Source organism: Carettochelys insculpta, chromosome 1 (assembly GCF_033958435.1).
Source record: "Carettochelys insculpta isolate YL-2023 chromosome 1, ASM3395843v1, whole genome shotgun sequence".
Lineage (NCBI taxonomy): Eukaryota > Metazoa > Chordata > Testudines > Carettochelyidae > Carettochelys > Carettochelys insculpta.
The window spans coordinates 220,113,367-220,136,353 of record NC_134137.1 but is presented as its reverse complement, the minus strand read 5'-3'; the positions used below and the strand labels follow the sequence as shown (position 1 = coordinate 220,136,353).

General features: G+C 41.7%; 1 protein-coding gene across 1 annotated transcript; it reads right to left on the bottom strand.

The window, feature by feature from the left end:
- Nucleotides 1-1,515: 1,515 nt before the first annotated feature.
- Nucleotides 1,516-19,963, bottom strand: TIPRL (TOR signaling pathway regulator). Its single transcript, XM_074999802.1, has 7 exons — nt 19,802-19,963; nt 17,058-17,237; nt 14,888-14,987; nt 11,777-11,908; nt 9,053-9,148; nt 8,659-8,721; nt 1,516-6,609 (listed from the first exon to the last, which is right to left on the bottom strand). Exons 1-7 carry the CDS (start codon nt 19,900-19,902, stop codon nt 6,460-6,462), a joined length of 822 nt encoding a protein of 273 aa, XP_074855903.1. The 5' UTR covers nt 19,903-19,963; the 3' UTR covers nt 1,516-6,459.
- Nucleotides 19,964-22,987: the final 3,024 nt, after the last annotated feature.

Below are 22,987 nucleotides of genomic sequence, written 5' to 3'. Positions count from 1 at the left end.
GGACACTCATCAAAACAAAAAGCAGTCAAGTAGCACTTTAAAGACTAGCAACATTGTTTATTAGGTGAGCTTTCCTGGGGCAGACCCATGAAAGCTCACCTAATAAACAATGTTGCTAGTCTTTAAAGTGCTACTTGACTGCTTTTTGTTTTGATGAGTGTCCAGGGAGATTGAAGTGTTCTCTTGCAGGCTTTTGTATGTTACCATTTCTGACATCTGATTTGTGTCCATTTATTCTTTTACATAGAGACTGACCATTTTGGCCAATGTATATGCGAGTTAAGTGCAAATCGAAATTGCATTTCTTGAGGGCTTACTGTACATTTTCAATATCCCATGGTCAAAACAAGTAAAAAAAATTGTGTTCATACAGCCACAGCATTGGGAAACTGCAGCATTCACATTTACAGCCACAGCTCACAGCCAATAATAGCTGAGTATTGTTCACACTCTCTCTCTCTCTCTCTCATATTCAACCCTGAAAGCCGGGAAGAGGATATGATGAAAGTCTTGCACAGAGCTGGACTTTTTCCACAGGAAAAGCTCTCTTATCTCACAAAAAAGCCCAGTTTTTTCTTATTTTGAGTGCTTTTTGTTGTTTTATTTTTGGGGTGGGGTGGGGTGAGGGGGTGGAGTTTTTTTTTTTTTAAACAGAAAGAAGTTTATTTCTCTCCCCCCACCCAAAAAAAAAACAAACCCTGAAAGTGTAGACACCCCCAAGACAGTATCTACTTTCATAAGGACACTGCTCTCTCCTGTTTTGCAAACAATTTATTTTGAGACATCTCTTCAATTCAGAATGCTGAAGTCTGAAAAGTTAAGTTGCATTACTGAACATGTCTCACAAATATGTCTTGTAGCATTTAATATATCTTCAGTTACACCAAATAAATTTCTTTATGGTCTATACTAATGTCAGCTTAAGAACCAAAGCATGGCTACAATGAGCAATTTCTTCGTATCTCTGGGTGATGGAAATAAATAAGGTTATATTATTGGAAGTGCAGATTCAATTTCTGTGCAGTAAATACAGGTATATTATGTTGAAAAGTTTTTTTCATTTTCTAAACAATTATGTCTTATGTTCCAGCCATCAAGCAGTTAATTGGACATTCTACCCATTCTAAAAAGTAGTTTATGGCACTGGTAAATTCAAACATGGCAACCAAACAGAGTATATATAAAGTGACAACGCCGCATCAGACAGACTAGGTTTAAACATTCATGATCTGCACAAACATGAAAGCACATCCAGAGATATGTAAAGCAAGACTTGTATCTTCAATACTGTCTGTACAGCTTTTTCAGAGCCCTCGTAGACTTCTTGGTTTTGTTTTGTTTTTTAACTTAACTACCATTCAGTAATTGTATTCAGGCAGCAAACAGACAGGAATGATTGGTCTTGTTTTGTTTGGATTTTTTTTAAAGGATTGTCAACTAATTGCAGTTAATGAAAAAAATAATCACAAGATTAATTTTAATCACATTGTTAAATAATAGAAAAACCAGTTTAAATGTATTATAGTTTTTTCACATTTTCAAATGTATTGATTTTTAATATATCACAGAGTATATAGTGCAGCGTGTTCTCTTTCTATTATTTGTGAAAACAAGTATTTGCAAAAAAAGGATGTATTTTTCAATTCACAGGCATTCACATGGACAGACATTTGGAAGCCACTGTTATAAAGTATTTATGTGCCAGAAAGTCTAAAGATTTGCATGGCCCTTCAAATACCATTTCAAAGTACACACTTTCATACTGATGATGCTTGTTAAAAAATGTGTTAATTAAAACCTGTGTCTAAAGTCTATGAGGGAGAATTGTATCTCTTGCTCCATGGTTTTACCCACTTCCTGTCATATATTTTGTATAATGGCAGTCTCGGATGATGACCCAGAGTATGTTGTTTGATCTAAAAACACCTCCACTGCAGATTTGACAAAACACAAAGTAGTAATCAATATGAGATTTCTAAAGACAGATACGGAACTCAACCCAAAGTTTAAAAATCTGAAATGCCTTTCAAAATCAGAGATGGATGAGGCATCAAGCATTCAGTTAGAAGTCTTAAAAGATAAGCACTCCCATTCATAAACTACAGAACCTGAACCACAAAAAAAGAAAATCAACCATCTGTTGGTACCACCACACAATGAAAATGAACGTGCATCAGTCTGCACTACTTTGGGTAGAAACGGTGATCAGCATCGAGCATATCCTCTGGAATGGTGGTCACAGCAGGAAAGGAAATACAAATGTTTAGCATGCCTGGCATGTAAATACCTCGCAACACCACCTACAACAGTCTGTAACCGCATGTTTTTCAGGTGACATTGTAAATAAGGACAGTATTCTCTCTCTGAAATACAACAAACTTATCTGTCTTAGCAAAAGATTGAACAAAAAGTAGGATTGAAAAATTCTATTTTTTGTCTTTTTTACAATGCAAATATTTAATGAAAATTATAAAGCACTGCACGCTTTTTGTGTGTTGTAATTAACATCAATATATTTGACAATATAGAAAACATCCTTGCTGCTACAGCCAAATATTTAAATAAATATTATTCTATTAACAACTGTGGTTAGTCATGATGTTAATCTTGAAATTTTTTAATCATTTGACAATACTATCTTTTCCAGGATTCACTGAATAATGCAGTATTCTGAGTCTTTAGAGTGTTTTGATTTCACAGTGTTATCCCTGCACATTTATCATTAAAGTGAGTTTTAAATTTCAATATATATACACATCATGTTCATATATTGTTGGAGAGTGGTGAGAGTCCAATAAGCTAAGAACTCCAGCTCAGACTAACTTCTCAGGAAGCCATGAGTGTTCCTCACCTCTGAAAGTTATGCTCTCACAATGTACTACCCAAACTTTTCAAACCTGAAACCACAACACCTACTTTAGAAAAACTTATCACATCCTGCCTTTAATCTGCTGTCACTTTTTAGAAGTCTATAGGTCTTCCTTGTATGCCCTTGAGTTCACCTCTCTACATGGCAGCACTTTAAGACTTGCTGCCCTGTTTGTTTCCATACCTAAAGTGGTGTATCATGAGATGTAAGTATCTGAAAAAGGTCTAATATACATCATCCAAGTATTCAGTCATTCCTTTTATGTTTACTTTTCTATTAAAACTCATACTTAGAACTATAAAACGGTGTGTACATTTTATTTAGTGATAGACAACTACAAACATAGATAATCACATATTAAAGTGACCACAAAACTGACAAAGAAGCATTTCACCCATCTTCCAAGGAATACAACTCGTGCACATCACATGAAACTGGCACTGGATTCTTTCCCTGGGGAAACTCGTACCCAAGTAGCCTCCTGGATACCAACTTCACAGCCTTTTGTGTATTTACACAACATTAAATTTGTAGTGAGAAGAAAAGAAGATTCACATCTCATATTGCATTTATTTCACAGGGAAGTACAATTTTCTAATAGGATCCCATGATTTCTCTGAGGTGCTCATTCCATTTAAATGCATAGTAAGCACAACAGATGGATCTCAGATGTATACATAGTCAGAGATAAGTGCAAACTCCACAGCTCTGTTTTAAGCAGATCACAAAATGCTACAGCAGTAATGGAAGGGCTACGACACACAACATACACTGAACGCGCAATGCACCCTTTTCTAAACATTAGACACGAACACGTTGATCATTTTCCTCTATCCTGTCTCAGAGTGATGAAGCTGAATTTTTATCACTGACCTAACCCAACCCATAGTATTTTAGCCAGCACACAGGTATGTTTCCATGTAATTATCTCAACTGCTGTCAACACTACCAACCACGACTCCTAAATGTCTGATTTTTAAACCTCTTAAGAGGCATCTAAAATGGTGTACCCCTTGAATAAAGGATTAAGTATGATTTACTTCCCCACATAGCTGGATATTCCCTCTTTGCTTGCTGTTTTTCCAATCCTTTGCCTTATTTTTCCTGTCACTGAATGAGACACGTTTCTGTCAAAACAATTTACTATGTCTGTGTCCATGTCAAGTTACTTCCCTGCCATTTCACCCTGATTATATTGATATGGAAGCTTGACTAGGAACCAAATGCAGGAAGAAGCAGCTTGGAGGTAGGTGGGACCAGGCGCTGGAAAAAGAGAATAAATTGGAAATTTTGCACCTGAGGGTTTACCAGCCTCTTAGGCCAGATCTACACTAGACTTTAAAGTCCTAGATATGCAATTCCAGCTATGGCAATTGCCTAGCTGGAAATCGGCGTATCTACGATCAACTTATTTGGTTGCCCTCACTGAGGGAGGTCAACGAAAGAATCTCTCTCACTGACTTCCCTTACTCCTCACGGAGAATGAGGAATATAGGGGTCGACTGTTGACCCCACTTAGTTAAATTTCACACATCCTCACTAGGCGCATGAAATTGAACCTTGGAAGATTGACACTGGCCAGATAGCTCTCCTGGTAAGTGTCGCTGTACCCTCAACGGCCAAACAGCTAGTCATCCTGCATTTTAGATGTTCCCGGCTAACATCTGCCTGGGAATTAGCTAGCTCTTTTGAGTAGTCAGTTATATTTTAAACTCAGTCATCCTCTAGTTGAACCAAACTGATAGTAAACCACTGAGTGTGTATATTTTTCATGCTAGTTTTTTCAAACTGTAAGGCTGCAGGTGTATTCAGGAATTCTTTGCACAGATATAATGCTTTCCAAACTAATCCTCACTAATCTAGTGAGGTAGGAATGTATTACCCCATTTTAGAGATGGGGAACAGAGGCACAGAACAATTAAGTGACTTACCCATAATCATACAGTGAATCTGTGGCGGAGTAAGGACTATGGGTTAGGAGTTCCTGCCTTTCAGCCCCCTGCTCACTTCACTGGACCATACTGCGTCACTACCCTAGTGAAACCAAGCTTCTGAAAGACTCCTTCCATCACTATAATGGCAGTTACCTCCTCTAAAAGTTACTTTCTCCAGTGCCATCTTAAACTGAAACATCTTTTTTTTTAATGTCTCAATGGTTTTCTTAATTTTTTAAAAGAACATCTAAACATCTCACCACTATCGGTCCTTTCTACATTGCATATTTGGATGCAGAGAAGAATAAGAATATATACACTTTTTAATAAGATTAAAAGTTTTCTTCCCTCATCTGAATTATTGCCACCATCCTGGACTATATTAAGTCAGGTTAACACTTAAGATTTATTTTTTGCAATCGTATGCATTTGATTCTAACACTTCAATGCAATATGAGCACTAAACCAGATTGGCCATTTCAGCTTCTTGGTTCTCATGCCATACCACATTGATATGCTTAGGTTTTAGGACTACACAGGGTAAATATTTAAATCCACAACATGTATAAATTGTGTTAGATGAGAATCATGAATATACACACAAATATACTTTTAATCATATTAAGATTTTTAAAAATTCTAAATTTCAGGCCTACCATACTTGACAGTGTCCTTTTAAGACTAGGAAAACTGCCGTCACAAAAAACTAGACCTCAGCTCTTTAGGACCTGAAAGACTTGGGACTCAGCAGTCTGGTTGCCAGGACGCAACCAACTAGATGGCGTGCTGACCGGGAAGTCAATACATTGCAATGCATTTTGAGGAGTCAAGCACCATATTAGCAGCACACCTAACCCGTGTAAAAATCAGACTAGTGTTGTCAGACACTCCAGCCCCTCTTGACATCTGGTGAACTGGTACTTTCTCACAAACTTACCATTGCATGGGCCTCAACTTCCAGCCATTTCTCTGCTCTGAGGTAATGGCTCCCCAAACAAGGTAGAAAATTATCTTTATAACATTTCTGAAATTTTAATTGCACATTGCTATCTTTCTAAAGCCATTCATGAGGGAAAAACAAAAATCCTCTAATAAGATATCTTGAGTTTAAGATTCAGAGAAATCACCTGACTTGTATGTTAGCTTACACCAGCGGGAGCCAAGCAAATTTCTAATGTACAACTGAATATCAACCATCATATGCACCAGAGGGAACAAAACCTTTTATTGTAGACATATTCTACACAGGAATTAGTCACAACTGCTCAGTTTTGTAAATCACACCGGCTGATTGGTACCAAGAGCCAAAATCCTTGAGGCAGGGTGTTAGTGGCTGAGGGTTCAGGCAATACAATTGCCAAATGCTTAGAACAAAAACTGCTATTCATGGGAGAGGCTTATTTGTCAAGGCAATTCTTCTGTTTGTTACCAATCTATTATTAATTGCAGACAAGCTTTGAAATGAAATAAAAATACCCAATATATACATTAGTGAAACCTGTCTGCAATGAGCTTTTGCCTCCTGTAAGGCTACAGAAAAATTAGCCAAACAAATTTTCTTTATCCCATAAAAGGTGAAACTAGCCCAGTAGTAATGACCAAGTGGTCATTTGATCTCCAGAACAGTACCCACTTCAAGTCCACGTGAAGTCACATTTATTTTGATTCCATGCACATGCTTTCTGATGAGGCTGTAGGTTCAGGATCCAGCTTCTCTGGGAATTCTAGCTTCTCACAAACAGTCTCCTTTACAGGTAAATACTGAGAGATCTCATTAGGCTCCGTGAACAAGGAGGGTGGAACATGCTAAGGAGCAAATAGTTTAATTAGAAATAAGTCAAGACATCCAGAAACTCCCACCTGTATGAAATATTTACCAACTACAGTTAAAGCACACAAAATCAGAGAGCACTTTACACACTTAACTCCATGTCACATAGGCTGTGTCTACACTTGGCCAAAATTTCAAAAGGGCCATGCTAATGGCCAAATTGGAGAACGGTATTGAGGCACAGAAATGAATATTCCCTGCCTCATTAGCATGCTGCCGGATGTGGCACTTTCAAAGTGCCATGTTTCGATTGCGCGTGGCTCATCTACACAGGGCCCTTTTCAAAAGGATCCCGCAAATGTCAAAATCGCCTTATTCCCTATGTTTGCAGGGTCCTTTCAAAGAGGACCCCGTGTAGATGAGCTGCGCACAATCGAAAAGTGGCACTTTTGAAGTGCTGCGGCCGGCAGCATGTTAGCGAGGCACTGACTATTTACTTCAGTGCCTCATTACTATTCTCTGATTTGGCTATTACCATGGCCCTTTTGAAATTTTGGCCAAGCGTAGACACAGCCATACACTCAATTTCCCTTCTCTGTGTGGATCATTCAGATCAAGAATGTTTACTACAAAAACGGTAACTAGTGTTTAAAAAAAATGAAGTGTTTTGGACACTGAAGTCAGCAGACAGAACTCTGATTATACATAGGGGAAATCAATCTGCTCACTAAATAGAATCACGAAAAAAAATCCCTGCATTTTCAGAGCCAAAATGCATTAAAAGTCTAAGTGTTTAGAAATAGTTCATCAAAGCATCTTAAATTAAAACCAGATAGTTCAACGGAAGAGGCATTTTACAAATTGTGTCTTCTCCATAAATGCTGCCTGAAACAGTCTCATTGCTTTCAAGAAGTGGGAAGATGAGTTATTCTAAGAACACTGACTTCAAGCCTTATAAAGTAACCTATACCTAGAAGATTACTCAAAAGCTGTTGGAATGCAGTCCACACTGCAGCCTATTCAGGCTTTTATCAAGCATAGTGCTCTTGCAGTTTGAAACTGGTTTTTACTGAAATATGCTGAGGTTCACATTACCCTTTGACCAACTTTTAAATCCCGCATTCACAATTTACAAGTCAATTTTTTTTTCCATACATGTAACCCTGCAAACTCATCCAGGGAAATACATTTGCGTTCAGTCCCTTTATCATGACCAGCATGGTATTCTGTAGCTTGGATGATCGTTTTGCAGTAAGAAAAAGAGCATCCAGCCCTCTCTGATCCCTAAATGGATCCTTCACCTCAAACTTAGATCTGTCGTTAAACAGGTGTAAGTCAGTTATGCAGATATCATATGCTATATGCTCAGTATGAAGGGGTCACTCTGGTAGCATAATTCCCAACTTCTAAGGATCTCCAATGTTTTACAAATAAAGCCCAGAAATCCCTGTCAGTGAATGCAGTATTAGCCTAATTTACAGATAAAGAAAAAAAGGCAGATACACATCACATGATTTTTCCTAGGTCACACAATGAGTCAGTGATGGAGTCAAGTGAAGAACTCAGTAGTGCCAACTCGTAGTTCCCACCTCTAACAGCTAGACCTTTTAGCTGTTTTGGAAAAGATTATGCTATTGTGTAAATGCACTTTTATAGCATAAGACCACAGGCCACCATTACTTTCAGTTCTATGGTCAATTATAACATTTGCACCAACCAGCTTGCAGTTAAGTGACCTCAAATATTGCTAGCAGTGTAGATACACCATCAGTTTGGAGAATTAACTGGAGAGCATGGGATCTTAAACTCTGGATGAATAGTTCCATCCACAATCTAAAATGTACAACTATTCAAACAAAGATAAAAAGCACTGTAATGCTACATGTCTTCTGAAACACCAACCCTCTGCAAGGGCCAGGAAACAATCTTCCTCCAAATAGCACTGCACAACTAGTCAGGAGGAATTCTGCCTCTCTTTAGGTACCAGGCTACACAAGCAGAGCTCGGACCTGATAGGACACTTTCTACAATGTCTTATGACTGACGAAGGTAGTATACATGGAAAGCATTTCTAAACGCATTACCGTTAAGCTTGAAATTTTGCTTTCTCTAGATGTGTATTCCCGTAACAAGTAGGGCTTGTCAGCCTAATAAGAGAAAAAACCGGTAAAACAGTTACAAACAAAAATTGTCTGGTATTCCATGAACTGAACTTTGTAAATAAGCCATAAAAATAAACTGTGACACTCTGTTAGTTTCCCAGATTTAAAGGCAGCTCTATGTAAGCTCAAAAGTTTGTCTCTCTGACCAACCTGAAGTTCATCTAATAAAAGACATTATCTCACCCACCCCCTCTCTCTAATACCCTGGGATTTGCATAGCTACAACAGCATTGCAGACAACAAAGCAAGTAACACCGTAAGGGCCATATCCTGCCAAGTGGAACACGGAACAGACATCAGGGATAAAAGTGTTTACCTCATGGTAAAGTCTTGTATCATTCATCCTGATAAGCACACCATCAACTCGCAAGAAAAACCTCAGCAACACAAAGAAACTGGAAGGCATTACTCTCTGCAAAAACACAAAGATGTTTACTTGGACACACTATGGCATTTTACTATAAAATATGCAATAGATCAGATGTTCGGCACGTCTGCAATCAAAATAACAAGTAGATCCATTTATTCAAATCAGTTACAAAAATCAATACTTCAAGAGCTATAATGCTTGTGAATATAAGACAGTCCTTAATAAATAATGTTAAGCTGTACTTTTGTAAACCCTATTTTAAGAACAGCACACATGATTTGTACCAGTTGGAAAGTTTAAGTTACTTTCACCCCTGGATTGTAGAACAAATGAGGAGAAAGAAAACGTTGCACCTGGGGATAGACTCTTCAGCAGGAAGGAGCAATGTTCACATCAACCCTCGATGCCACGCTCCCCCATTCCCAAGCTCTACCCACCTCAGCCCACAAACCAGCCCCCCACCCCCCCGCCTCCAAGCTTTACCTGCCTCAGTCCCCAAATCTGCACCCTCCATCCCCAAGTTTTAACTCCCTATCCTGCAACTCCCCCATACTCACTCTTAACCACTCTCAGCCCCAAACCTGCCCTCCCACCCCCCAGGATTAATCCATCTCAGCCCCAAACCAGTCCTCAGGACTAACCCACCCGTGGAGCTGGCTGGGGAGCCTTCGCCGGGCAGCCACACGTGCCCAGATGAAGAAAGGCTTGTGTGGAGGTGTTCCGCTGGCAGGGTGAGCCAAGCCACACCCATTGGAGGGGTGCAGCCACTCAGGTAGCGGGGCTCTCTGAAGCTCCCTACCCTGCAACTGCTGAAATAATGGAACTAAATTAATTTGATTTAACAGCTGGATCCTTCCCACTGCCTTGCTAGCCCTTAAACCAATTAAATTTAGTTCTACTGTTGTGGTGGTGGGCAGGGAGCCACAGAGGAGTCAGTGGCAGCAGCGTCCAGAGCCACCAATGACTCCTTAAAGAGCAGCATGCAGCTCTGGAGCCACAGGTTGCCGACCCCTGCACTAGCGCTACTAGCTTTGGACCGTTCACAGCCACAGTCTTGTGATGAATTTAATCACCATTGCAGATGCACAATTGAACAGGAGGCTTTAAACAGTACAGTCAGGTTCTGTGTTTAATGATCCTCTGTAGCAGCATCAAAAGACTGAGAAAATGCCAATGTAGATAGTAGAAGTCAAAAGATTGTTACACAGCATAAATAATGATGCTGTTCTGCCCAATGCAATAAGTAGGAGACAGGAGATTGGTCCTTGTAACATCTGATATCAGAATCCTTCCTTCCCTATAAGATTATGACTGGGGTTGGGGGGGCCTGGGGCGGGACAGCACGGGCAGCAACAAACTTACATTTTAAATGTATCTGATAGAGCATTAAATGTCCCCTAAACAGATACAACATTTGGTATTACAAACCACGCCATCACATAAAAGAAGTCTCACCCTAAGAATACAGCAATACCACAGTTTGGAGCATGTTTCCCAGATGGCGTAAAAAGAAACAAACTAGCTCTGTTCATATTAGCATACTAAGAATGGCTATGGGAGCCTGGATGGCAGTTTGAATAGCCACTTGAGTAGAATCACATTCTACCACCTATTTATAGAATATACTGCCTAGGCTAAGCTATTGCCCATGCTATAATGGCCACATTATCATTTTTAGGATGTGTGTCTACACATGGCGTGAAACACACTGTCAACCATAGTACAGACCTATCCCACAAATACAAGCCATAGGGAAAGGTCCTGTCCTATTCATGTAAGGGGCTCCCAGGATTTTGTAACAGAAGAATGAACACCAGTATGCTATAACGGATGCACACTTCACAAATATGAAATGCTTTGCAACTCTCAGCCAATTAATCCTCAACTCCCCTCATGTAGCAGATGAAAAACTACAGAAGGTGTTATAATGGAGGGACAGAATCAAAGTATGTCCCCTTTAGAAATGTTCCTTACCTGTAACACTAAACCCAGTTTGGCTATTTACACTGAAAGAATTTTTAAATTTCAGTTTATTGTACTGATATCTCTTGGATCCAAACAGCTTGTGCAAGTTTGGGGAACTGTGGGTTGTTCCAACTGGAAGGAAACACTCATGATGGAGTCTGGTATTTTTGTTTATTTACAAACAGTGTACAAAGCCCTGTTTCTTCAAATGCAGGAGGAGCAATACGAACAAAAAAACCCCCACAAAAACAGAAAAGGAGACTGCTTCTTTGCTCATAAAACCAAACTTTCAGCCCGTACTCGGGCCCCAAACCCTCTCCTCTCAGCATGTTGCAGGGCCATAATATTGTGATTCTAGGCTACATCTGCTTTGCACACACACACTGCTTCAATCTGCGTCTCCCCTCTCCCCTCACTCACAGAACACTCCTGTTACTCCAAAAACAGTACACAGATTTAAAAAAAAAAAAATCCACCACCCTCCACCAAAGTCTGGAATTCCAGAGTGACACTGGATATGCCTTTCTCTTACATTTAACTTGAAAGGCCTGCTGTTCAATTCATCGATTTAGTGAATTTTAACTAAACCTCTCAGAGAACATTAGGTCTGCTTTTTATTTTACATTCACTTTATTTTATCTATTCTTTTTTTTTTTTTGGTGAGGGGAGGAAACGATTATTTACATAAGAAGTGATTAAACTTACTATTTTTACACTCAGGCTCGAAACTCCATGATCATGAAGCTCATCTTCAAACAGCAGAACTTCTTCGAAAAACATTATCTGTTCTCGGGCTTTCAATTTCTCTGTATCTATGTGATCAGTTGTAGGAATAACCTAGGCAAATGATGTCCAAAAATGGTTAGCATAATTTGGCAGTTTTGTCGCAGCAGTGTCAATCTCAGGATATCAGAGAGAACAGGCAGGTGAAATAATACCTTTTATGGAACCAACTTCTGTCAGAGGGACTAGCTTTTGAGCTGACACAGAACTCTCATTCTCGCCAACAGAAGTTGGTTCAACAAAATAATCATCTCATACACCTTGTCTCTCTAGGATAATTGGGCATAAGATTTTTACAGTTTGTGTCTTCTGCTGAAAACCCTGTACTCTCCAACACCCTGGTTTAACACATCTTTACTTCTGTGGTGTTCAGCCAATGGTTTGAGCTTCTCATGCTAAAAATGTGCTAAAATCTAAAAATTCCAAGAGAAAACACGACCAAACAAGAGAAGAAACCCAAAGTTCAGGATTTTCAACAAGTGGCCACCTTGCAGGTTAGGGCATGCTGAGCATGGGTTTTGCTGAACTTCACTTGGAGAGAAAAAAAGGTACCTGAAAACAGTCTGATGGGGACCTAGATTACAAATAATGGGGGAAGTACTGAGTGTATTGTGATGCTGGCCAGTCAGGTCTCAGCTGTTGTCAGGATTGCACGCATTAGCTAAGAGACCAGACCAGATCAGTTCATTTGTGTTAGTGTTGCTCAAAATAGGTATAAGACAACGACTGGACATTGTGTTTAGACTCTGTTGATTGTAAATTCCCGCATGACTTCATCTTCTTTGTAATGACTGCCTTCCATGCTGTAGGGGAATACGTAAGTTTTGTGAAAATAACTTTGAAAATGTTTGCTCTAAAACTTCTGAGCTCAGAAAGGAAGTACATTTCCCCCAGCCTGTCCAGAAGAACAATCAAAATCAGACAGTCCATCGAGGAACTCTGCAGTACAAAGGATCAGTAAATGACCCTATTACATTTTGGAAATAGTATGTAGAAGGAAGCTGATGCTATGGACTTGGAGGCTGAACAAAGGAAATAAAACAAAAGCCAGGAGTAATGTACAGATCCAGTCCAATACTGGCACAATTTCAGCAACATCCCATGTAGATAGTGTATGTCAGCAGGAGAGCTTCTCCCCTGACATAGCTAGTCTGTCTCTTGGGAAGGTGATTAGTCATCCCAATGGGCAGAGCTCTCCTGTCAATGCAGTAGCACTAAAGCACTGCAGCAAATCAGAATCAGAAACACTAAGCTGAAGCAAGAGATACCGAGGCATTATCTTTGGGTTTGCTCTGACAGATGTTTCTATTGACAGATCAGTATAACTCCCCCACTCTTCAAATTTATAAAACTCATTTGTGCATACGTGTTTGCTTGCCTGTTACCTTCAATTAACTAATTTCTTTTGCTTGATAAATAAACCATTAGATCGTTTTCACAGGATCGGCTACAAGCATTGTTCTGTGGTGTAAGATCTAGTGTACCAGCTGATCTGGACTCTCAGGGCTAACAGCAATCTGAATATTTCTGTAAATGACTATTTATTACTAAGCCCAGTTTACCCCTGTGGCAAAATAGATTAAAGAGTCAATGGGGACCGTCTGCGACTCTACTGTAAGACTGGCATAGTGATCCAGGAGTTCACATTTGTCACTGGCTTGGTGAAATCTACTTATAGAACATACCACCATTTTGGGATAGCTGTCCCGTTTTTGTCAGTCTTCTTGAGGTTGGCACTCATGATCATGAGCCACTCAGACAGTGTGATATGTAGTAACAGAATTGTATTGTATTGAATTGTATTTTGGTTTTAAACATTATAAGCTTCTGTATACGGAACACCAAGATCTTTCATAGGCTCACCATAAAAAAAAGTTTCTTCCCCTTATCGGCACATATGGGTATCTCTCTCTCTCTCTCTCTTTGCAGGGTCTCTCATTCTCTAGCGGGGTAGCCAACCAGTTAGGTCATTTCTACACATTTTCTACTTTTTCCAAAAGAGGCATGCTAATAAATGGCCAGAAAAATGCTAATGAGGCGCAGATGTAAATTCCCGGTGCCTCATTAGCATACGGTCACATGATTTGGAGTCCAGAAAAAGCTCTTTCGGACTCCAAAACAGCGTGTAGAGGCACAGCCGCTGGGGGACCTCCCGGAAGGACACCCTCCTTCCAGAAGCCCCTTCCTGGGGTGTGTGCACAAAGCAGGGGTAAGCTTTCCCAGTGTACAGTTCCAAGCAGGAGCCACATTTCATTGCTCAAAGAGCTGCAGGTTGGCCACCCCTGTTCTACACAAATACTAAAACTGTCACTCGCCCTCTCCCAAAAGGTAGCAGGCTAAGTGCCATCTGGCTAACAAGGTAAGTTTTATATTTGTATAACACAAAATTCATTCTCATTGGACCCAAGAGTTTGGATTTGAAAAAAAAATATATAGAAATCCTAGGGGATTAATTAGAATAATCTGCCTAGTAGAGTTAGGGGGCTTTCTTTGCTTGTTCACATTAAGCAGATGCACTGGATACTTCAGGACTATGTTAAAATAGTTATTTATAACTGAGAAGGGGTTGTCACAAATGAGGTATGAACACACTTATTACTGTATGTAAATAACACTGATTAAAGCCAAATCTGGGGTACAGTGTCACTGCTAGGTGGCATGCTGCATGATTAGGGTACTACAGGATCACATGAGACCTTCAGTTTTCATGTGTCTAGGGAATTCAGAACATCAGTGGCAAATCAATAAGCATTAACAATCCACACACACACAAGAGTATATTCCAGTACAAGAGACTGTGGGGCATTTTTTATACATAGTTCAGGAAAAAAAAATTAAAAACCACTACATTTTTACTACTCAAAGTGAACAGTAATTTGTTTAAAAATACTGAAGACTCCATAAAATCATTATGCTAGGAAAGCAGATCTCTTCAAAACTATGCAAATTGACTTTGGAAGGCATGTTTTAATTTTTCAGTCAGTCTATAAACAATGTGATGCAATAAGCACATAACAATGAGAAAAAACTCACTTTTAACTTTACAGTTTCTCCTAATAATGTTCCTTTGTAGTCTGTTGTATAGGTCCAATCGTATGGTTTAACAACTTCTTTCGTCTGTTCAGCCTCACTCCTCAATAAAGGAAGAGAAAACACCACATTTAATAAGCATGTAACATTCCATCCCACATACAAGAGACACCTTCCCTGGTCCCAACCTTAAACAGCCAAAACTTCCTGGAAATGGTGATTTTGCTTATGCAAAGAGTCTCGTCCCAGGCCACATCTATACTGTACAGCTTCTCACTGACAATATCCATACACATCCAGTGATTTTGAAGACCATTACCAAGCATACCAAACCTCAGAGCATAAATGCTTCACTCATACAGTTTTAGACTGAAGTGTTTTGTTTAAGGTTGTCAAGTGTTGCACAATTTAAGTTTGCCTGCTCAACCCATCCTTCTACACAAGTAGACATGAGTCTGCTGGCAGAATGCATCTGCCCCTAAATCAACTGAAAAGTTTTAATGAAGCGAATGTTTCAAAGAACGTTACTAAATGTGCAGGTTTACAATAGAAGTAAAGTGAATCTGGGAGTCAAGGGTGGGTTAAAGGGAAACAAGAAAGTGTAACACATTGTAAGGAACCAGGGTAACCTGTTTTGTCCCAGATGAAGGTGGGTGGATTTTGAAAACTCAATCTATAAATTTCCTCAAGGGTATAATGTGAAAAAGAGTCTTAGTCTCTGACAAAGTATAAATTAGTTTACGGAGTCTTCAGTATTTTTTGTAGGGGAGGCAAGGAATGGGAGCTGGCAGCCATCAGAAAAGCACTGACCTCCTTGATCCAGCAAAATCCCTGCTTCAGGACGGCTCAGGTCCCAGGGCTGCCAGACCAGGGGTCCAATGTGTACTGAGTTTTGTCAGCAAAAGGAAGTTTCCGCCAACAAAACAGCTGAGGTTTACGCAGTGCAGTGGTATTTTTCGCAGCGAAACTCTCCAATTTTTGCTGACAAAATATAACCATAGTGACAAGAGAAACAGAACTTCTTGCAGCAAAGTTAAAGCAATGATGAATCAGTGTAGATGCTGCCGTACGTTGTGGCACCATAACTGCCCTCCCCAGTAACCCAGAATGCCCATCATGACAACTCTGCTCACTGTTTCAAACTCAACTGCCTTGCATGTAGTTCCACTGGCATGCACCCCGACTCTTTCAAAGCTCTGACAATTTGACACTCTGATAGCTGAACATGGCACTCTGTTCCCAGCACCAAAGAACAAATCATTAACATGGATTCCTGCTCTCTCCATCACTACGAACACAGTGGCATGCAGGGGCATTTGTGTGTGTGGAACCGGATAGGGAGGCAGGGGCTAATACTGGGGAGTCCTCTGGCTCAGGACTAGTTGCTTCCAGGTGATGTATGAACTTAGAGACAACATGCCAACATGCTCACTCTCCCCCAAAACACACACTGTCCCTCTCACATATATATCCCTCCAAAATACACACTGTATCTCTCTCTCCCACTTCCACACACACTCACTGCCACACGCTCTCTCACCGTTTCCTTCACATACACTTGAGTTAAAAAGTGGCTGGCAATCTAGTACGATGCCCAGAGAAGATGAAATTGAGTACCCCGCATCAGAAGTTGCTTGTATCTGCCTCTTGAGCCATTGCAAGCCCTTCCCAAAGCACCCAGCGGCCAGTATCATAGAGAGACAGTGAGTCACAGTGCACTGTTCTGTGTATCAGTGCAAGGGCTGCTATTGCGGATGCCCTCTGCGGACACAAGGAGCATAGCGTGGACATGCAGCCGAGGTTTAATTCAAGTGATAGCTGCACGTCAGCATAACTTTTCTCAACAAAACTCCGTAGCGTAGACATGCCCAAGTTTAAGTGACTTTCAAGACCACACAGCAAGTGAGAAAGCCTGAGCTGCCAGTTTCCTGCTTTAGCCACCATAGCACACTCCCATCCCTTTGCACATTAGTGTTCACCAGTACTCCCCATAAGCTGAGTGCTTGGGAGGCCACCTAGGAGAGATTGAGATGCTGGGCAGCCATCCACCGCTAGAAGCATGTGTTTCAATTGGCAGTGCACATCCACAAGTAAGAAAATGTATTTTCATCCATGGGCAGCATAAATTAAGAGGGAACACTGGTGCTCACTTTGTCGTGATAATATTGCTTACCTGCTCTCTTGCCATTCCTCCGCACAGGCCACTTTAATCATACCTTGATATTTATTTACACATTTTAAAGCATCTGTTGCATTGAACTCAATTCCAAAGCCATAATCATGCTGTATTCTTAGGATGTTATCTCCGAACATCATTTCTGGGAGGGAAGGCATGTGCAATTCATCAGCTAATCTGCAAATGGACAAAGAAGTTAAATCAGCAAAGTTACAATCTACATTTGCAGGACTTTGTAACTGTGTTCGCCAAGCATTGTTTAATTGCGTACTCTGTGTATAACTCTCCTAAACTTAAGCCCTACAGTGACTGGGGAACGGCGACATGAACAGGATTGTGAAACCTGAAAGCTTTTAGTCATGAACCAGCATGTAGGCAGTGGATGTATGTACCAGCCTTTCTGTTTCGAGGACTGAGGTGGTAGAACAATCCAGCTGCTGCATCCACAACTGAGCAGCCCTATTTAGGATCCACTCTGCTCACCCCACATGGGGAGGAGGTTAGAAAAGGTGCCCTAAACATAGTCCACCTCAGTCCCCCTGACTGAATATCAAGGATGGTGCTTGGTCCTGCCAAGAGGGCAGGGGACTGGACTAGATGACCTCCCAAGGTCTCTTCCAGTTCTAGGAGATGTGTATCTCCAATTATTTTTTTTATTTTCTGGGTGGGGGGAAGGTGGGAGGCAGGGATAGCTCAGGGGTTGACCATTGGCCTGCTAAACCCGAGGTTGCAAGCTCAACCCTTGAGGAGGCCATTTAGAGATTGGGGCAAATAGATAACCATGCCCAGTGGGTTCACCTCCATGCAGTCAAAACTGAAAAAGTGCAGCATCAGTGTTGACACTTGGAAGAACTCTGCCCAAGACCATCCCCACTAGAGAATGGCAATCCGTGAGTGAGTGGGTGGTGCAATTTGATCAGTCCCACCACAGAGTAGATGAGGAGAGCAGAGAAGAAAAAAAGCATCAAAAGTTGCCCTGAGTCCCTCCAACAGCTAACAACTGCCTCTTCTCTGATAAGATCTGCAGCACCAGAATTGGGCTGATCAGCCATCAACAGACTCACAAATAGGAGGGCAACATGAGGACATCCTATTCATTACTGAGTGTGCACCAAGAAAGAAATTTGAGTGGTTATCTATTCACACTACAAAATATTCCAACAGCCTCAGCACTCTCAGAAGTTCTTTTAAACATGGAATAGTTTAGAACTAACCAGCTGGGACAGGTCTATGCTAGAAAATTAAATGGCTTGAATTTGATTGTCACCTTTGAGCATCACAGTTAAGTCAATTTAAGTCCCTGGTAGGCAGCACTAGATCAGCTAAACTCTTCCATGGACTCTTCTACTACCTCACAGTTTTACTTTTCCATACTTGCTACTAAAGTGACAAGAAGGGTTCTCCGGTCACAGTGTTTTCTTTAAAGCACTTAGATGTACCACTGAAGGATTTTAGGCGCAGGTGCAGGCTTACTACTACTTATCATACAGTACTACTTTAGAAAAAGATAAAATTGTGAAGGCTTTGAGAGAGGGAAAAAATGAGATCACACTGAAACTGCTACCTTTTAGTGTTGCCAGAGTACCTGCATTTTTATTATTGGTTATACTCTGGTAACATGAGCTCCCCACATGCACCAGAACCCCACTGAGCTAAGCACAGTTCAAAAACAAATGTATATTTACTCTGCTAAACTACCAAGAAAACAACTTATGAAGCACAGATATTTGCTACAGAAGCACTAAAGGCTACATGGGCAGTCTGCTTATATAAAATATAGTTTAGTTGAAGAAATATATGGGAAACAGACTGGTTCAGAGGCATAGTAGAGTGAGGTGCAACCTTTCACCTTTAGCTTAACAGTTCTAATCTTACTCTGGTCAATGGCAGAACTGCTAGACATTTTCATCATCTAGCAGGTGCCCAATTGCCTATGAAAAGTGAACTAATATACTGAGAGAAAAATTAGCATTGTGTTAAAGTCTGAGTGAGCAATGTGGACTAAAATTATAATTTGTCCCTTACAAGGGACCATTGGCGCTAAGGCTTGAGAAACACCAGTAAGACATACTGTGGGAAAGCTTGACATGATATTACTATCTTTGGTGAATCTGTTCTGCAGACAAAGGGTCCATTTTGCATCAGCTGTGAGGTGAAAAATGAAGTAACAGTGCTACATTGTCAGGGATATGCTCTGCTGCCAACACAGCTACCGCTGCTCATGGGGTATGATTTAAGATGACAGGAGTGCTCTCTCTCAGCCAAATAGCCTAGCTACACAGGAAACAAAGTGGAAGAACTGTGCCACTCTAAGATCTCCACTGGAGACACCGCCTCAGTGCTTCCAAGATCACGCCTGAGCAGCCACATAACATCATAAACCTAGATTTACAATTGCTGGACCCCAGTCTCACGGCCGTGCTACTGCATTCGGGCTGCTCTGCACAGACCTTTACACTGGGATGTGCGATTTCAGCTGGATCCGGACTGCAAAGCGCCAGGGCCTGGATCCCTGTGCAAACGAGCAGAGGAGAAGCCTAGAAGGTAGAAGCCAAGCCCTGCGCCCCAAGTCGGACAGATCTGTGAGCGGCCCGCAGCGGGACGGGGTCTCAGACCACCGCTTGACGGAGCCCAGCGTGACACCACAGAGCTGCCAGCGGCGGACACACGGGGGTTGGCGAACGGCCCAACGCGCCCCCGTCCCTCTCGGCAACGGGCCCCGGCCCCGGCCCCGGCCCCACCTCTCAGCCTGGGCCGATTTCATGATGTGGGTCCGGGCGGCGCTGAGCTTCCAGGGCCCGAAGGTGAAGTCGCGGCGGCTGCTCTGGAACACGGGGAGCATGGCGGGGCGGGGCGGAGAGGAGGAAGAGACGATTGCCGGTCTCCCCGCCGCAGCAACAGCAGCGGCGCCGACGGAAGCGGAAACCACATCACCCACGTGCAACTTCCGTTTCCAGCCTAGCTCCGCGGGGGCCAGGCGCTGCCGGGACTCGGGCGGTGATGGGAGGGGCAGGAGCGGGGTCTCGGGGGCCTGTCGCTGAGTGGCTGAGGGTTCCGCTCCCCCACGCCCCCTCCCCGTAGCCTGGCCGCGCCGTCAGCACATTGCAAAGCCCGCCCCTATCTCCCCCTACGAGCTTCCGCCACTTCTCCATGGGCATCGCAGGCGCATCACCGCTCCTTCCCGGCGAGCGGGCCCTGCTGTCACTGCAGCCAGAGGTGCTGGGTGGGGGCCCGTGGGGAGGGGCGCTGCAGCACCCCTGGCTTGAAGTGGTTTCTGTTATACACAGGGGTTTCCAGTTGGGTTCAACAGCTGTGCGTATCCCAGGTGTACAAGTTGTTCCAGCCCCCGGCTCCTGAGTGGGGTCAGATGTGTCCGGGATCTCTGGGAGCACACCCACAACTCGCCCACAGGCTGCTCCCAAGGTCGCACACTTCTCTCTTTAACAGAGGGGTGTGCAAAATGGGTGGTGGGTCCCCTTGTGGGGGCGTAAAAGTGCAAAAAGGAGGCACAGCAAGATCGGCTGCTGGGTCTGAGGATCATCCATTTAATTAAAAATGTTGAAATATGTTATTGTTTTTATGTGTGTGTATTCACCTTTATATACCAGTTAATACAGTTTTTACGATCTACCTGTTTTCCTACACATGCCAAAAGGTTTCTTTTCACATGAACATAACTGAAATATTTGTTGGTTTGGATTAAGTTAGACAGGTTGGAGGGCTGTGCTTACTGCAGTGGAACCAGAGGTAAAAAGTTTGTTGGACCCTGATTTAACACATGGCATGTGTCTGTTTGTGCTGCACACAAGCCAATATTTAAAACCGTACAGAGACTTCAGAAGTTGCAAGTAGAAAATGCAGTAAAATAAACTCATAACCAGATATCCTAGTTTTTCATGATTTAAAAAAAATCTAATTATCTGATGATAAAAATCCATGTTTTCCTGCAATTAAAATGAAATGCTGAACATTAGTTTTCCTAGCTCCAATAGCTATAGATATGAGTTGGGACACATTTTAATAATATACAGGTTGAACCTCTCTAATCAGGAACTCTGGTTGAGCAAACTCTGTAACCCAGCCCATAACCCAGCATGATTTTAGTTATGTGGAGGACCACTTATCATGGAAGCGGCCAAGTTTCCTGTAGTCCCATAAAGTTTGTTTACAGCCACCAGTTGCTTACAGGTACCAGTCCTGGCTCTAAGTGCTCTATGCTGTTATTTAGCTGTAATTTACCCCTAAATGTCTTCTAAGAGCCCAGTAAGCAGTGGAAGTGTTGGTAATGTGCTAGACAATATTGACCTCCTGTTGCCTGGAAAATTCTCTCATCCAGCACCGGTCAGGTTTCAAGGGTGCTGTACAAGAGAGATTCAACCTATATTTCCAATTTTAAGCAAGTTTGAACACTACTAGTACCATCAATCATGCAATTAATAGAACTGTAATTTTCATTTCTTACTCTAAATATCAAAACAAAAAAGCAGTCAAGCAGCACTATAAAGACTGACAATTTTTTAGGTGAGCTTTCGTGGGACAGACCCACTTCTTCAGACCATAGCCAGACCAGAACAGACTCAATATTTAAGACACAGAGAACTAAAAACAGTAATTAAGGTGGACAAATCAGAAAAAAAAATGATCAAGGTGAGCAAATCAGAGAGTAGAGGGCTGGGGTGGGGGAGTCAAGAATTAGATTAAGCCAAGTATGCAAATGAGCCCCTATAGTGACCCAGAAAATTCCCATCCTGGTTCCAACCACGTGTCAATGTGTCAAATTTGCATATAAAAGAAAGTTCAGCAGTCTCTCTTTCAAGAATGTTGTGAAAATTCCTCTTCAGTAACATGCAAATTCTTAAGTCATAAACAGAATGGCCCACTCCATTAAAATGCCAGCTAACAGGTTTGTGGATCAGGAGTGTTTTTATGTCTGTTTTGTGCCCATTATTTCTTTGTCTAAGAGAGTTTGAAGTCTGTCCAATATACAAAGCATCCGGGCATTGTTGGCACATGATGGCATATATGATGTTAGTTGAGGAACATGAGAATGTGCCCATGATTCTGTGAATAAGTTAGGTCCAGTGATGGTATCTCCAGAAAGGTTTGTGGACAAAGCTGGCAGCGGGCTTGGTTGCAAGGAAAAGTTCCAGGACTGGTGTTCCTGTGGTATAGACTGCGGCTGTTGGTGAGAATCCTCGTAAGGTTGGGAGGTTGTCTGTAGAAGAGAGCAGGCCTGTCACCTAGGGCCATCTGGAGTGTGGATTCCTGATTAAGGATAGGTTGTAGGTCTTTAATAATTCGTTGCAGTGGTTTGAGCCGGGGGCTGTAGGTAATGACCAGTGGTGTTCTGTTCTTGGCTTTTTTGGGCCTATCTTGTAGCAGCTGGTCTCTGTGTGTTCGTCTGACCCTGTTGATTTGTTTTTTTATTTCTCCTGGTGGGTAATTCAGGTTTCATGTATTGTTGTAAATTGTTGAGTAGGTTTCCTACCAAACACATGGGATGAGTGCAAGGCTCAAATCCAGCAGGAGCCCATCTCGCAGAACTCTGGTAAACATTTTCAAACCAGAAGGAGGCACCAGAACTCGGAATTTCAGACCTATGGAAGGCACCAAGGCTTGGGGATTGAGCCATCTCCTTCTTCTTCCTTTGCCTAGAGCAGAGAGGTAGATCCATCCCTAACTGAAGGATCACAGACTTCATTCAGATACACAATAACCATGAACATTGTTACTTCGGCCCAAAAATCATAGCCTTAACTATACCTATACCAATATGGACTAACCAATATACTATTCCTAAAGTGAAAACGGTTATATTAGTATAAAAGTGCTGATGCCACTATAGCTATTATCTTGGGGAATGTTAACTAAATTTAAATTTTAAACAGTTTGCAAACTTTCTTTCTTACTCTATCTCTCACTCACAT

What these genes read in the sequence shown, in the direction of transcription:
- TIPRL (XM_074999802.1), bottom strand. Translation starts at nt 19,902, where the DNA reads ATGCTCCCCGTGTTCCAGAGCAGCCGCCGCGACTTCACCTTCGGGCCC. An exon ending in AAATCGGCCCAGGCTGAGAG is followed by an intron (nt 17,238 to 19,801) that starts GTGGGGCCGGGG and finishes GTCCATTTGCAG; the next exon opens with ATTAGCTGATGAATTGCACA. An exon ending in GCAAAATTTCAAGCTTAACG is followed by an intron (nt 6,610 to 8,658) that starts GTAATGCGTTTA and finishes TTTGCTCCTTAG; the next exon opens with CATGTTCCACCCTCCTTGTT.